Source organism: Nansenia antarctica (genome assembly GCF_963989245.1).
Source record: "Nansenia antarctica genome assembly, chromosome: 8".
NCBI lineage: Eukaryota > Metazoa > Chordata > Actinopteri > Argentiniformes > Microstomatidae > Nansenia > Nansenia antarctica.
Genome location: NC_137678.1, coordinates 45,601,540 through 45,618,979, shown reverse-complemented (window position 1 = coordinate 45,618,979; position 17,440 = coordinate 45,601,540). Strand labels below are relative to the sequence as shown.

At 43.8% G+C, this 17,440-nt stretch overlaps 1 protein-coding gene across 1 annotated transcript; it reads right to left on the bottom strand.

The window, feature by feature from the left end:
• Positions 1-722: 722 nt before the first annotated feature.
• On the bottom strand, positions 723-15,835 carry slc26a4 (solute carrier family 26 member 4; the record flags this gene model as incomplete). Its single annotated transcript, XM_080538406.1, has 21 exons — positions 15,650-15,835; positions 13,044-13,190; positions 12,792-12,931; positions 12,404-12,514; positions 11,996-12,192; positions 11,326-11,490; positions 9,470-9,622; positions 8,464-8,546; positions 7,769-7,916; positions 7,080-7,193; positions 6,671-6,748; positions 6,332-6,427; positions 5,733-5,839; positions 4,845-4,914; positions 4,651-4,743; positions 3,484-3,579; positions 1,955-2,206; positions 1,619-1,673; positions 1,229-1,374; positions 987-1,123; positions 723-792 (listed from the first exon to the last, which is right to left on the bottom strand). Exons 2-21 carry the CDS (start codon positions 13,175-13,177, stop codon positions 723-725), a joined length of 2,445 nt encoding a protein of 814 aa, XP_080394532.1. The 5' UTR covers positions 13,178-13,190; positions 15,650-15,835.
• Positions 15,836-17,440: the final 1,605 nt, after the last annotated feature.

The window sequence follows — 17,440 nt, the reverse complement described above, 5'->3', positions numbered from 1 at the left end:
AGCTATCTTGTGATCCCAAGGGTAAGGAGAGTTATGTTTTTGTCTCTCCACTTTTCTTTCTGTATTATTTTTCTTTATTTTGTTATTAAGTTGTCTTCAACTAAAAATGTAAATGTAAATAATAGGGCTAATGTATGTATGTATGTATGTATGTATGAATGTTATGGAAGTGTATCGGTATTTAAGTGTTAAGATGAAAAATTGTTTGAAAGTATGGTATGAGGACCCCAGGAAGAATAGCTACTGCATATTTGCTGTATCTCATGGTGGATCCAAATAAACAAATAAATAAACCCACAGGCCTCATGGGAGTGCCCTTGGAAGCAAGGAAATAGAGTGTTTATAAAACAGATCCACTATGCCTGTACGGATGAGCAGACTCACCCAGTGATGAATGGCGTTCTGTATTTATGCTTTTGTTCTTCTGGAAGCCCTCGACACAAACACAAACAAGGGTCTGTACAGACGCGCACAAGGAAATGAACATGGCGCACTCCTGAGACAGTCCGTCTCTCTGACAGCATATTACACTTGTGAAGGAGAGGGGCCTTTATGGTAAGACGTTTTAAATAGTAATAGAAATTCTAATGAGTTTATCTAGTCATTAAAACTATTAACACGTGTTTTAAGGCTATTTTCAAGCTGTTGTTAAAGGAGCCTATCAATAGCTTATCTGTCTATAATCACTATTTTACTCCAATCAACACATTGTCATTGTAGCCTCAATTGGCCAAGATGAAGTTCTCCTGAGTTTGATCTGTGGTCTTGCGGAAAGTCCATGCTCCAAGTCCCCTGAAATGAGCATGGGTGACATGGGTTCCTTATGTAAATGAGCTTGGTTCCTTATGTCAAATAGTGTTTGCTGATAGGTCCTCCGTTCATAGAGAACACACAGAAATCGTCAACATCTCTACTACTCTGGATTAGTTGGAGAGTCCATATATTGCCTATGAAAGAGCAGACAGACTTTGTAAGCAATGGACAACATCATAGTGTGACAGAAAAGAGCAGGGAAGTGTGGAATCATTGAGATACCCACCCTGTGTTGGTTGTCATAAGTCTCAATCAGATCCTCTTCCTCAGTAAAAGGTGGTGGCTCCTTGCTATCTTGCATCAGAGAGAGCTGGATACAGAGAAAAGAGAGAATTTGAAGGTAAAGGGTGAGCTTTCAATCTCCACACTTTCCTCAGTCGTTTGGCCATCTCTTCAAACCACACTGCCCCCCTACCTTCTCAACGATGGGGTCCGGTGGGCTCCCGTTGGCAGTCTCCAGTTTGATGAAGAGGATGGTGTCGTGGACAGAGAGGAAGAGGAGGTCTCTCGTCACTGTCTCATCGAAGAAGACCAAGGCCTCCATTTTCCGGACAATTTCATCTGCAGCATAAGATGGCAGTCAGAGACAGCAACAAGTAGAAGGGCAGAGGGCATAAGATGATGAGAGGTCAGAGGTCAGAGGTCAAGTCATAGAGCTGGCCAGACTGGCAACCAGGCTAACATTATTCAGAATGTGAACAAACCTCAGACACCAAACAGTATATCATAACTATAGTAACAGTGCTAACTGAGCTTAAGGCTACAAGCTAACTAACAGTCATATTTGATCGAACCCAAACAATACCATCACAGGCTGCGATGTAGACGTTGACTCCGATCCGTAGGAACTCTTTAATGACCTTCAGCGGAAAAAAGAGAGGAGATAGACAAAGATAAATGAGATCTATCTAACCCCAGTAATTAATCTCACCGGGTTAAACTCTGACATCGCTAAACACACACACAACCCTCTGATGAATAGCATTCCTGAACTCAACTGTGAGCGATTGTGCCAATAGAGTTACTAGTGTGCGCAAGTCTCGTATAAGTTATTGAACCACTGTACGTGTATTGTAAGTGTATACTCCTGTACTGTGGAGAGGTGTAAATGTACTTTATCCTGTGAAATAGTCAGACCCACCAGTCTAAGAGACTTCACTGCCACCAAGTCCAGGAAGGACACAGCAGAGAAATCCAGTACCAGGCTGTGGATCTGCACCTTGGGTACCGACACCCTGACAGGCAGCTCCAAGGCCCAATCCACACGGACCTCCACCTCTGGAACAGACCAATCTCCGTCCTCCACTTGCCCGCAGTCCCGCCCAACGTCCCTCTCGCTCTCAAAGCCTTCATTGTCCACACCCAGAGAGACCTCGGAAACCACCTCGCCTGTCTAGGGGAACAGAGAATCAGTGACAAACCCTTTAAAGAGCAGAGGCCTTGTTCAATCACAACCAAAGCACAGCAAAGCACAAGAAAGACAGGAATACGTTGAAAGTTGAAGGACGTTCAGAGCAGGGACAAATATAACAGCGGGTCAGTTGTAACACCCTGCTTTTCTCTCTTCAGAAACAAGCTAGAGTACATTTTTATGTGTACTTTTTACCATTTTTACCATTTAGCAGACGCTTTTATCCAAAGTGACTTACAACTAGAGATAACAGGGACAGTCTCCCTGGAACAACTCAGTCAGGGGAACACTAGTGGTGGTGTTCCCAGGTGGGACTTGAACTCATGACCTTCTAATCACCGGTCCAACTCACTACGCACTTTGGCCACCACTACCCCATCCACTAGGCCACCACTACCCACTAGGCCACCACTACAAGCGTGTTGACACCCATTCTGCACACGCTCATTTGTGTTCTCCCCCTCTCCAGCAGAAAGCAAACCTCTCACCCTCCGCAGGATTCATCCAACATAGTTATGAAAGAGGTGTGAAAGTAACCTTTTTGATCAGTCTTCTGCTTCTGCTGTCTCAAAGGTGTAATGTCTATGAATCCTAACTTGCATTGGCTACAACTTGACATGATTCATTGAATTGTTGCCAGCTAGCTAGCTAGCACATGAGGTTTGTCATGGCTGCTAGGATTGCATTATTCCAGGAAGTAAATCTGAGCTCACAACTAAGATATGAGGTTTGTATGCACAAAGCAATTATATTTTCGGAATATATCTATGGTGGGCTGATGAGAAACGATTGACTGCATGGTTCATGATTTAACGTTAATCCATTTCTTATCACATTAGATCACACAGTCCTCAGTTGTTACAGGTGTTACATTTGCCCTCACCTACTGTTACAGTTGCCCCCGCTCACAGGGGCAAAGTAACATCAGACGTTTTGAAATAAAATAGGGGTTTATAATGAATGAATGAATGAATAGTTTAATGACCACACGACCTAGGTCGGTGGAATTTGTTGTCGGTACAGCTCAGAAGCAGTGTCAAAAAACATACACACATTGTACATGACTATTACATGGACATGAACATTAATTTATAGACCCCTATAAATGGTCTGAATGATTAATATACACATGTACGTTTCTAAATGTAAAAGAAAAAGACTTGTCTAAGTAGAGTGGTCTGTTGAGTACGGTAATAGAGTTTAATGCAAAGAATGTTACATTTGACCCCGGTCTCATAGGTCATGAGACGGTGCTCTACCTCCGTTGCTCTCAGTTTCCCCTTCTTTATGAGTTTGTGGATCTTCTTAAGAGCCTTATTCCTCTTCTTAAACACTCTGACAGCGTCAAACCCCACCTGCAGGTTCAACGGTAACAATGGTTTAACTTTAATGTACAGCCTTCTAAAGATAAGGTCTAGCAATGATAAGGTATAGCAATGATAAGGTATAGCAATGATAAGGTCTAGCAATGATAAGGTATAGCAATGATAAGGTATAGCAATGATAAGGCCTAGCAATATAAGGCTTAGCAACTGTACAGTACATTACATTACATCTTCCATTTTTGGCATTTAGCAGACGCCTTATTCCAAAGCGACTTACAACAAAGACATTTGACTAAGTAAGTGAATCATCTATCCACCAGTCTTAATAGGAAAAAGTAATCTAAGCTCAATCCAGACATTGTCAGCCGTCGTGCTAGAAGAAGGACGATTTAAAAATAAATAATAATAATAATGACACAGTACAGGGGGTAGTAGATGTCTTAGGAGAAGCAGCATAGGGGGGTAGTAGAAGTAGAAGTCTCAGGAGAAACAGTACATGGGGGTAGTAGATGTCTCAGGAGGACAGTACAGGGGGGTAGTAGATGTCTCAGGAGAAACAGTACAGGGGGGTAGTAGATATCTCAGGAGGACAGTACAGGGGGGTAGTAGATGTCTCAGGAGAAACAGTACAGGGGGTAGTAGATGTCTCAGGAGGACAGTACAGGGGGGTAGTAGATGTCTCAGGAGAAACAGTACAGGGGGGTAGTAGATGTCTCAGGAGGAACAGTACAGGGGGGTAGTAGATGTCTCAGGAGAAACAGTACAGGGGGGTAGTAGATGTCTCAGGAGAAACAGTACAGGGGGGTAGTAGATGTCTCAGGAGAAACAGTACAGGGGGGTAGTAGATGTCTCAGGAGAAACAGTACAGGGGGGTAGTAGATGTCTCAGGAGAAACAGTACAGGGGGGTAGTAGATGTCTCAGGAGAAACAGTACAGGGGGTAGTAGATGTCTCAGGAGAAACAGTACAGGGGGTAGTAGATGTATCAGGAGAAACAGTACAGGGGGGTAGTAGATGTCTCAGGAGAAACAGTACAGGGGGGTAGTAGATGTCTCAGGAGGTCAGTAGAATTTGACATGAGGAAATTAAGGGCTGAACTCACTGTGGCTCTTAGTCGCTCCTTGAAGTAGTCAATGTTGGCAAAGTAGATGGGAGAGTTGCACTTGAAAATCTTAATTCCTGGAACTTCTGCAATCTGTCAAGTGAAGGTTTTGGTCTTGAATACATCTATCTCTGGTATTTGGTATCATGTATGAATTGTCCTGTTGAACAGACCATGTTGAAAAAGTGTCTTACATTCTTGTAGTCTTTCATGTTCCTGTATATGTTTGTGCCAGGAATATTTCCAAGTGTAGAGCATGCAGGACTGTGGATGAAGAGGAGAAATTATTATTATCTCTTTTAGATCCATATCATTAGTGTGTCATCCTAACATTCCACTATCATGACAAAACGAATAACATGAAACAAAGAGAACCAACAATACTTTATGAGTCACTGAATGTCTTGGGTGCCAATTTCTTCATGATATACTGTCAACGTTGTTTGTTTAGCAGTGTAATCACGAGGTGAGTTATGACGTTAACATAAAGCTGAAGGCTTCAAAGTCATTCTTTTATCTAATGGTGTTTGATGATCCTCCACATAACAAGTGACCGGCACACTGTTATTCTCTATGGTAGTCTAGAATGGAAAGAAATCTCTTTCTAAATTACTTTTATAGACCCTTATCTAGCTAGAGAGTGGCAAAGATCACATAGGGCTGGAGATTATTGACTGATATTGATTAGGTTCAGTGGGTGTACAATACAGTAACAAAATGCATCCGATAATGTAGATGGAATTTAGTATTCGGTTGTTAAGTCTGACGTCACGTGTGACGTTTAGCAATTTCCAGGTCCAAATAAAAACGTCCCCGCACCAGAGTACCAGTGCACTAAAGCGGTAGAATGACAGTTCAATCATTTTTTAGCCTCGGATCTATTCATACAACAAGGGACACAGCCCTTTCCGGTTTTCCCCATATTGTCAGGGTCTTTGAGCCTCGGAAAAGCGCTATATAAATATAATGAATTATTATTATTACTGAGGCATTTCGAAAAACACGTCACGACTTAACAACCGAATAGTGTTATTCTGAAGTGTACAGCCATCGTGATTGGCTGGATTGGAGGTTTTACTCACAACTGCGTCCTGACCACCACGGTTCCCATCTCAAACACCAGGCCAGCCAGCAGGCCTACGTCCAGCCCCAGCATCACAGAGGCCAGGCAAGTTGCCAGCCAGATGAACTGAGAAAAAGAGCTTCCATTAATGCTGAGATCCAGAAGACAGTTGTATGTATTCATATATAATACATAGAGTTGAAATGACGAATATTTGAAATGATTATATGTTGTGAGAGTATCGTTACTGCCTGTGTTGAGATGTAAAAAATTATCATTAACTCATGATGTTAGAATTATACGGTTCTATCTCCATTTTTGTCAAAATTGAGTTTTTTACATAATCTGATCCATTAGGTGTTTATTAATGCCTGTGTGGTGTTATTTTTTAAATGTTGACATTTTTTAAATGTTGACATTTTTAGTAATTCATAAAATACAAAGGTTCCATCTCACAAAACATAATGGAATGTAAAAACTTTGACGCTCAATATCTCTGAACTGCCCTAGACGGAGATAGAACCTTCTCATTCTAAGCTCACAAACTTATAATGTTCTTATTTCAGTTGATTGAATGCGTACTGAATAGTTTCATGTTGTCGATGTTGTCACACTCACGCAGTCTGCCCTGTTCTGTCTCCAGAGGGTGGGCACGTCTGCCACCTGCATGAACATCCCCTTCAGGTTAGCGATGACGATGGCTGCCAGCACTGACTGGAGACCAACAATGAGCAGGATAAATATCGGGCAGTGCATCGTTATGTTGTGTGGTTAATACGTCACCTTTTGCAGTGTCAGTTTGTACATCAAAATGGAAATGCTACTTTGGGATCATGAACATAAATTGTACATACGCACACACACGTGCACACACACACACACACACATACACACACACACACACACACACACACATACACACACACACACACACACACACACACACAAGTTCCTCACCTTCTGCAGAGGCTCCAGGAGGTGTCCCAGTGCCAGGATCACAATCATCACCATGACAGCCGAGATGATACCCGCCACCTGCAGGAAGAATAACACCAGTTGACACAAGCGTGTGTGTGTGTGTGTGTGTGTGTGTGTGTGTGTGTGTGTGTGTGTGTGTGTGTGTGTGCGTGGGTGCGTGGGTGCATGTGTGCGTGTGTGTGTGTGTGTGTGCATGCGCATGTGTGCGTGCGTGTATGTGTGCATGTGTATGTAGATGTAAGTAAGTAAGTAAGTAAAGCTTTATTTATATAGCACCTTTCATACAAGAAATGCAGCTCAAAGTGCTTTACAACAGGATAAAAACATATACAGGCATCAAATGAAGATGATGTGTGTGGTGGGTTTTTGTTTTTCCACCGTATGGTACCTGGCTCTTTCCTCCTGTGCTCTCCTGTACGGCAGTACGAGACAGAGCCGTGCTGGCCACAAAGCTGGAGAAGCAGCCACAGAACACATTACTCACCCCAAACGCTATGAGCTCCTAAAACACACATAGGAACAAAGCCTGGTCATGATACAGCAGAGAAACCAATCGGAAAAAATCTGAAATTAAAACCATTTGTACGGTGCATTTCAGTGATGCTGTCTGTCAAACCCCTAACCACACCACCACATTCGAAGGCTCTCCTGACTGGTTTTAATCTGGAGTGACTCCAAATGAATGTGATGTTGACCACACTGTGACACAATGCTCACATTGTGTCAGAAAGACCTTAGTAGGAAGGTCACATGTCACACTACTACAGGAGCTAATGACGTTAGTGTCTCTCTGTCGTCGTCACAGGTCGACTCCCACTGCCTGAGAGAGTTCCTCCTGCGGGAAAGAACTTGATTGGCAGGAAGTTCAACACACACATACACACACACACACGCACGCGCACACGCACACACACACACGCACACACACACACACACACACACACACACACACACACACACACACACACACACATACACATACACATACACACACACGTACACACACACACACTGTATTTCTCTTCCATTTGCACACACACGATCATCAACATAAAGAAATCGCCATCACCCACACACCTGGTTGCCATCGATGGTGTAGTCGTGTTTTGCAGCGTAGACCTTGGCCACAGACACAGCCACTGCGTAGCCCACCACAGCCGTGGAAAAACTGGAACCTAAAATGTCCCACACCAGTTCTGTGTGTGGAGGCCGAGCTGGTGTAAACCTGTATATCAAACACCTCACAAGTTAGTTACATAGGAAAACGCACGCACGCACGCACACACACACACACACACACACGCGCACACACACACACACACACACACACACACACACACACACACACACACACACACACAGGCAAACCACACATATCCAGCTCTCTACTGCCCCATGTAGTTGACATTGTTATAACTTGTTATAACAAGCAATTATGTTATTTTGCTGGTTCAGTATTGATAGGCCTATTGTATTTGATTTAGCTATTGTAGCTAATTGTAGCTATTGTAGCTAATTGTCTTACTGTTTAGTATTGCTGTAACACTGTCCCCATGCCATTTGTTAATGTTATTGTTGGAACCATTTCTTGATATTGCTGTAGCCTATATGTGTTGTTACCACGGTAACACTACATGGCGTTCTCAGTTTGATACAGTCTGCTAAATTATTCAACAACGATCACAATACGAGTCTGTCAATAAAAACTCTCCAGGAGAACATCCTTCATGGTGGAGACAGGAAGCAGGAAGTGCAACAGGAAGTGCTCTCACCCCCTAGGGATGCTGTGCACAATGCTGGCGCCGTAGCGGGAGTCCAGCTCTGTGGCGTAGGAGATCCCTGCGGCCGCCACGGTCTGGGGGGAGGGGGGTTGTTGAGGGGGGAGGGGGGGGGGGGGGGTTGGTGGGGGGGGGTTGGTGGGGGGGGGACAGAAACAGTATTAGGGCACAGCAGAGACATTATGATATTAAGTACCAAAACTACATTCTCAGTGAGAAGTTTCCGCAAAAGACAGGAAATTCAAAATCAGCGGCACACCAGAGCTTCACCTATCTATCGCTAACAAGGTTTACCAACACACAGCTTTGATACCTGCTATCGTGCTGTGTGTTGGTCTACTGTACTTCAAACAACACGTACTGGGTAGGTTGATTAGGATTTAAAGCTTCTCCACAACCACAAGGGAAAAAATACAGGCCTACATAACATCTAACATAACATAATAATATACTTCAGTATGTTTAGTTCTGGAAGGATAATTTGTCATGGATATAAATGTTATAGTGTTAGTCTTAGACTTCTCTCTAATGTGGGTTTGTTTACTTAGCTTCTGCCACTTATGGCTAGCATTAGCATGGTTGAGTCAATAACACACACACGTGGAAGTGACCGATTCAGCATGCTGTAAATAACTTCCATGTCTTTTAAGATGAAAGATGAATTGGTGTTGCTATAAGGGTGAACTATTCCTCTAATCTGTTGTGAAAACACAGAGGGTCTGTACTCAGGATGTTGAATATGTTTGGAAAGGTAAACAGAGGACACACTTTTACTATAGGATGTATAAGATACAATGATTTGCTTTCTTTCTGTGTTCAAAACAAGTAGTGAATCTATAACATCTAATAGAGTTCTACTGCATGTTATATGTATAATAGGCCATATCCTCAGAATTGTATGTATTACATGTTTAGTTCTGCATATTGAAAAATCTAAAAACATTGACTGCTATCATTTCACAACAGTAAAACATTGACTGTGAGCCATTCCGTTTCCTACCACAATGACTTCGATGGGGATGGGAACTGGAATCTTGTGCTGGAATTTGGTGTTGACCTCCTTTACGGCCATCACAATGACAATGGTGAGCAACCCAGCCACCAGGTCAGCCATGTTGGTTTGTCTGATGTTGGTAAACACGTCGATGAGCGTCTAAACAGAGCAAAGACATCACATGGGGTTATCCTAACCTCAGACTGGTCTTTTGCTGCACATCTGTGTATGAACGCATTTCGGTCATTTTGTCAATGACCATGTTTACTGTACCTGTTCAAAAGAATATTCTGTGTGGGATTCTCTAGACTCAGACTGACAACCTATTGGAAGATCGTGAGCTTAGAATGATAAGGTTCTATCTCCGTTTAGGGTAGTTCAGAGATATTGAGCGTCAAAGTTTTTTACATTCCATTATGTTTTGTGAGATGGAACCTTTGTATTTGATGAATTACTAACCCTAACTCCAAAATTTCAACATTTTAAAAATAACACCACACAGGCATTAATAAACACCTAATGGATCAGATTATGTAAAAAAAAAACTAAATGTTGACAAAAATGGAGATAGAACCTTATAATTCTAACGTCACGAGATGCCTGAAGTGATGTGCTACTTCGTTGCGATAGCGTCGGACGCTCACATAGACGATAGAGACACTCACATAGACGATAGAGACACTCACATAGACGATAGAGACACTCACATAGACGATAGAGACAGTCACATAGACGATAGAGACAGTCACATAGACGATAGAGACAGTCACATAGACGATAGAGACACTCACATAGACGATAGAGACACTCACATAGACGATAGAGACACTCACATAGACGATAGAGACACTCACATAGTCGATAGAGACAGTCACATAGACGATAGAGACAGTCACATAGACGATAGAGACAGTCACATAGACGATAGAGACAGTCACATAGACGATAGAGACACTCACATAGACGATAGAGACACTCACATAGACGATAGAGACAGTCACATAGACGATAGAGACAGTCACATAGACGATAGAGACACTCACATAGACGATAGAGACACTCACATAGACGATAGAGACAGTCACATAGACGATAGAGACAGTCACATAGACGATAGAGACAGTCACATAGACGATAGAGACACTCACATAGACGATAGAGACACTCACATAGACGATAGAGACACTCACATAGACGATAGAGACAGTCACATAGACGATAGAGACAGTCACATAGACGATAGAGACACTCACATAGACGATAGAGACAGTCACATAGACGATAGAGACACTCACATAGACGATAGAGACAGTCACATAGACGATAGAGACAGTCACATAGTCGATAGAGACACTCACATAGACGATAGAGACAGTCACATAGACGATAGAGACAGTCACATAGACGATAGAGACAGTCACATAGACGATAGAGACACTCACATAGACGATAGAGACACTCACATAGACGATAGAGACACTCACATAGACGATAGAGACACTCACATAGACGATAGAGACGCTCACATAGTCGATAGAGACACTCACATAGACGATAGAGACACTCACATAGTCGATAGAGACACTCACATAGACGATAGAGACACTCACATAGACGATAGAGACAGTCACATAGACGATAGAGACACTCACATAGACGATAGAGACACTCACATAGACGATAGAGACACTCACATAGACGATAGAGACACTCACATAGACGATAGAGACACTCACATAGACGATAGAGACACTCACATAGACGATAGAGACACTCACATAGACGATAGAGACACTCACATAGACGATAGAGACGCTCACATAGACGATAGAGACACTCACATAGACGATAGAGACACTCACATAGACGATAGAGAAGCAGCCGCTGTGGTTGTTGGTAGGCACAGACAGGACGATCTTCAGCTGGGAGATGAGGACGTGGAAGGCGGCCGCCGTGGTGAACCCTCCCACCAGGGGGTCCGACAGGTAACGAACCAGGAAGCCCACCTGTAGCAGCCCCATCACCACCTGGGTAGAAAACACACCTGGTCATCATGGAGATAGACAAGAGCTCTATGGAACAGCTGTCAATTCCCCACACACACAGTCCAACTGAAGTATAAGCATGACCAGCATCTGCCTGGGGGCGGCTGTGGCTCAGGAGGTAGAGCTGGCGTCTAACGATCGCAAGGTCGGTAGATCGGCGGGTCGAGCCCCGGCTGGCCACATGTCAAAATGTCCTCGGGCAAGACACTGAACCCCAAATTGCTCCCAATGAGCAGGCCGGCGCCTTGCATGGTAGCTCGCCACCATTGGTGTGTGAATGTGTGTGTGAATGGGTGAATGAGAGGCCGTTGTAAAGCGCTATGTAAGTGCAGTCCATTTACCATCATGGAGATAGACAAGAGCTCTATGGAACAGCTGACACTTCCCACACACAATCCAACTGAAGTATAAGAATGTGACCGAAAATCTTGCGAAACACCGACGTGTCTCTCTCGTCTTATTGAAAGGTGTATCTTTTAAACCTTACCTGAAAAAGCCCGACCAGCACAGTCATGGAAGAAGCCACCATGATCCTGCGGGCCTCCAGGGCCTCCACGTCCACCAGCATCCCACCAGCCCCGGTTCCGTTCACACCGGTGCTGTTCACAGGAAGCAGGAAGTGGTCATCGGGGGCCAGAGTCAACACCACGGAGCCCACCATCAGACAGGTGACAGGGAAGGGCCCTGGGGTCAAACAACGGCAAGATGAGAGTGATACATTTGAAATAATTGAAACAAAGCAACATTTTGCCCAGTCGTCATAGAAATACATTGTGAGGTGATGAACTAATTTGCCCTCTTGTGGTCTCACATTTACATCCAACCACAAGAGATGATGTGGATATATAACGTCACTGGCCATTGGTCAAGTGTCAGTCAGGGGGGAGGGCCCTACCCACAGAGATGTGTCTGGAGGTGCCCAGCAGGAAGTAGGTGAGGATGGGGAAGAAGGCAGAGTAGAGTCCGTACACCGGAGCCACGGACACCAACAACGCATAGGCCAGGCCTGACAAACACAACCACAGGGTAACCATGGTTACTCTACCCAGACTGAAGACTTCCAACAACATCTGATTCACATCCACTTCATTCCGATACTCATTTTATTTGTATTTGCTATTTGATTTCAAAGTGAGCTAAATAATACTGTTCGGATATGAGAGCTCACAAGCAGCCTGCCAAGGGTAACCATAGTGATGGACAAGATACAGTTTGTCCTAACCAAAAGGATACTTCTTATGGAAGATAAGACACTTCGGGGGGACAAGTGGTGACGGACGCACCTTGTAAGCTGCACACCAGACCGGTGCTGACACCAGAGATGAGGTCACTGGGAAGCCACTCTCTGATTGGGTATCTTGAGAGCCAATCGATGACAGGGAAGATTCCCTTCACCATTTTCAGGGCTCTTCTACCAGAGCAGCTGCATGGAACATGTCAATTAATTAGTGAAAAAGGACAATACCAGAGAAGCACGCACACACACACACACACACACACACACACACTCACACACACACATTCACCAAACGTACCCACAGTTACGGCTAAGCCTATCTTTCAAGGTCCTCTCCTCTCTGGCCAGCCTCTCGTTGTCCTCCTCAAACGTGGGGTTGGAGTAGATGGGTCTGGATACAGAGTAGTGCTTCTCTGGAGCCTGGGGGTCCATAGCTGCCCACCTGCTGCAATACGAGGCATACAGAAGGAGATGATGTCCTCCACTCTCTCCACTGGCTCCCCATCAAAGAACGCATCCAATTCAAAATCCTCATCCTCACATACAAAGCCCTCCATAGCCTGGCCCCCCCTTACCTGACTGACCTCCTTCTCCCCCACCGCCCTACCCGTACCCTCCGATCCTCATCCATTGTTCCCCTCACGGTCCCACCCTCAAAACTCAAAGGCTTCGGTCCTACCCCTACCCATCTCCCCTAACCCTGCCACCCCCCTGATATGCATACAACCTCCCCTACCCCTACCCATCTCCCCTAACCCTGCCACCCCCCTGATATGCATACCGCCTCCCCTACCCCTAACCACCTCCCCTGTCCCCCCCCCCCCCCCCCTCCCCGTTCGCTGACTCTGTGTTCCATGTTACTTGTTGTTTTTGTGTTTTCCGTATCCCCTATATTGTCAGCGTCTTTGAGCCTCGGAAAAGCGCTATATAAATTCAATGAATTATTATTATTATTATGATGATGTTTGAAGACGGGGATATATTTACAAGTGACAGTGACCTTAGATGGCTTGGACGATTGTGTTCCGCGGATGAGAAAAAAAACGGTGTTGGTAAACATTTGCGTCATTTTGGCAAAGTGCATGAATCGAGAAGTGCGTTTGTGATAAAGCTATTACGACATATCCTTAAAACCCTATTATGACATATCCTTAAAACCTGGTTACATCGAACGGTTGGATAGAGCTCTGTTCTCATATTTTGAATTTGTAGCCTTATCTTGTCTCGTGTGAATTATTGTGACACATTTTTGTTTTCTGACAGAAGAAAGGAGGGCAGTGAGAGCAATTGAAAACGGTCAAGGCAAAATAAACTGCCACAGAACTAAACTGCCACAGGATTGTGAACTTATCAGCAGCACGAGTGGCCAGTCTGAGGTCAGTGTCCTGCTACCTTATCAGAGCAAATACACAAACAAGAACACTGTTGCTCTCTCCCAAGTCCCAATTTACTAAAAATCAGGACCATGTTCGCAAGGACAAACAGACTGAAGCTCAGCTTCTACCCCAGGGCCATTCAGGCCCTGAACACAGCAAAGACCTAGGTTCTAGGCCCTGGACAATCTAGACAATTTGATGGCAGCTACTAGATTGAAATCAAGTGCAATACTGAAACACAACTGTGAACATTTCAAACCTGCAAACTGCGACACTTTAAATGAATGTGCAATAACACTATGTGCAATATGACAACCCTCGGGTACATAAGGTTCAGAGATAGGAAATGTTAGAATAGGTATAGCATAGCATAGAGTACAGCACAGTGTTTTATTTGTATAGTATAGTATAGTGGATAGTGTACATAGCCTTTATTTATGTAAACCAGCTCTTTTCCCTTCTTGTTTTTCGTTTTTTTTCCTAGCACCAGGGGAGCCCCCCCTCCCAAATTTCGTTGTTTGGTACCTGTACTATATCAATGACAATAAAGACCATTCATTCATTCATTCATTCAAGTCCCAATTTACAGACAGCACCTGTGATTGTACTCTCCCAAAGACTTGAAATGGCAGCACTTTACATTGTCATGTAATTCATGTATTTGACACGGTAAACTAACACAATAAGGGAAAAAAGAAACAACCTCACACGGATTAACTTTGTTTTTTCTCCAATCATTCCTATGGGTGAACAACAAACCAACGTTCCGCTCCTGAGGTCATCATTCTTGGTGTTATTTGGCATTACCAAGAGCCAAGAGCATCCATAGCTTGATCTCACCCCAAAAATGGCCCCGCACTTAGGAACAGGGTTACCAACGACATAGCGCTGCCAGGGTTAGAAATCCATCCAAAACAGGATTGGTTTTGCCCCTAGGATGTTAGCCTAGCCTAGCCTGGCTAGTTTAAGGTGATCTAGGGGGTAGAACTAAGGGGGAGTCTAGCTACCTCAGATTAAGAAAACACAGGGTTTAGAGTTTATAAGTCTGCCAGTGAACAAGCTACACTTTATGACATAGGAAACCCCTCAATGGCAGGGGAGAGGAGGGTCTGATACGGTACACCTAATGACACGGGACTCTTGGAGTGAATGAGGAGGGTTGTCTTTCAGTCAGAACAAACTCTCTCTCTCATTAGCTTTATATTCAAGAGTCACTGGATCAGAACCTGAGTTCGGGACACGTCCCACAATCAGACCCATTGTCTTTAAATGCCACCACAGCAGTGCTTTCGGGAGGTCAACTTCAGACCGGACGATGGAAGATGGAAGTCTCTCTCTGTTACTCTCTCCTTAGGTCATTTTGTTGTGTTTACAATTAAGTATTTCTTGTCACATCTTATTTTTTTTATTTTTATTTTTTATCTAATTACTAATAATTTGACCATGAACTTCGCACAATTCTGCAAATATTTATGCAATTTAGTGTCACTGCATAGATCATTCTACCTCAAAAGAAATTTGCACTTACCTGAACTCTTGGTCAAGTTGTCTTATACTCCAAAATAGCACTTCCTTTCAAAAGTGAGTTGTAAAAGTTTTACATCCCATGATTTGAGCTCTACACATCCTCTCACAGACAGTCTTTTGGAATGATCCCCAATGTCATACTATGTATCTCTCTCTCTCTCTCTCTCACTCTCTCTCTTTCTCTCTCTCTCTCTCTCTCACTCTCTCTCTCTCTCTTTCTCTCACTCTCTCTCTCTCACTCTCATTCTCTCTGTCTGTCTCTCTAGACTAGAGCCCCATCCCTGTGTGTGAGTCTTATATGAGTGAATAGGTGGGGGGAGTTGGGGAGCTTAGCGGAGGGAGGTGTGTGTCCCAGTGTCGCTGATGGAGGAAACAGAAGGGGTTGACCTCTCACAGCCCCAACGCGGTGTGTGTGTGTGTGTGGGTGTGTGTGCATGCCTTTGTGAGTGTGTGTGTGTGTGTGTGTGTGTGGGTGTATGTGTGTATGTGTGTGTGTGTGTGTGTGTGTGTATTGACCTGTGGAAGGGTGACTGATTATTTAAAGTAAAACTGAATTTGGCACTGAACATATTTTGACCCTGCCCTTGGCACAGAATGTCTCGTAATGTCCAGCCACCACAAAAACATCTGAAAATGGAACAAACACAGAGTGTACTACTTTACATAGTGACACAAAAGTCTCCCCTGAGAATGTGATGATGGCTTTTGTTCTTTTGTTCTCTAGTTTTTCATGATGGGCCTTGAGTCAGTTATGAAGTTACCAAACCCTAACCCTAACCCTAACCCAGGTCACAACAGTTTGAGCTCCTGGTTTGCTCTGTGCCCTACTGTGTTAAAGCTAGCTAACGTACCTTTTAACTGAAGCTACGGTATATTTACTGTGAATGGCCTGATATTATTCCGTTTGTGAATGTGCTCCAGTGTGCATCACACGTGTGCATGCGTGTAAGAGGGAGGCAGATGAATTACATGATACGATATCTGGCTGGTTGGGTAGAGCAGGTTGAGAGGCTTATGTATTCAACATCATAACGTATGTCAGAGAGGTGACGACGGTCTAGCCCAGGTCATTTTCATTAACAACAGCTTATCCCTTTCCATCTTCACAGGGGAGCTGTTGTGCGAGAGACTCGCTAAATCATTCCCAACCCACCCACCTTTTACTATGAAAGCTCTATAGGGCAACTCCACCTTGCAGGCCCCTTTGCCCTAATGTTCTTGTACTTGAAAGCCTATGATGACCGCATACTGCTGAGAAGTACACCAGCAATTGCCTTACACCCATGCTTGTTGTTTGACATCTGATCTTCATCGCCCTCTTGTGGTAGCTCTTATTGGTGAGTCTACCGTTATGTGTATTTCATGCTGAAATAATGACTGCACAGAATATGGTGCTGTCATCATCAAGCCTTCATGTTCTGCACAAAGCAACATTTCAATACCATTTGAATTTCAACAGGGAACTTTGTTTACACTGATTATTAAACTGGTGACTTTGATAGTATTACAATCAATAGCTGATTATTTATATATATATATATATATATATATATATATGTACTGTTTGTGTGTGTGTGGGTGGGTGGCTGTGGGTGTGTGAGTGTGTGTGGGTGTGGGTGGGTATGTGTGTGTGTGTGTGTGTGTGTGTGTGTGTGTGTGTGTGTTTTCTTCTTCTTCTTTGAATGTTTATTAGAACAAACAGCACACAAATACAAGGCTCTGATGTTTATGACAACAACATGCAATTGAAGTTGGTAATTGAAAGAAAACATTATACACTTACCTAACACTT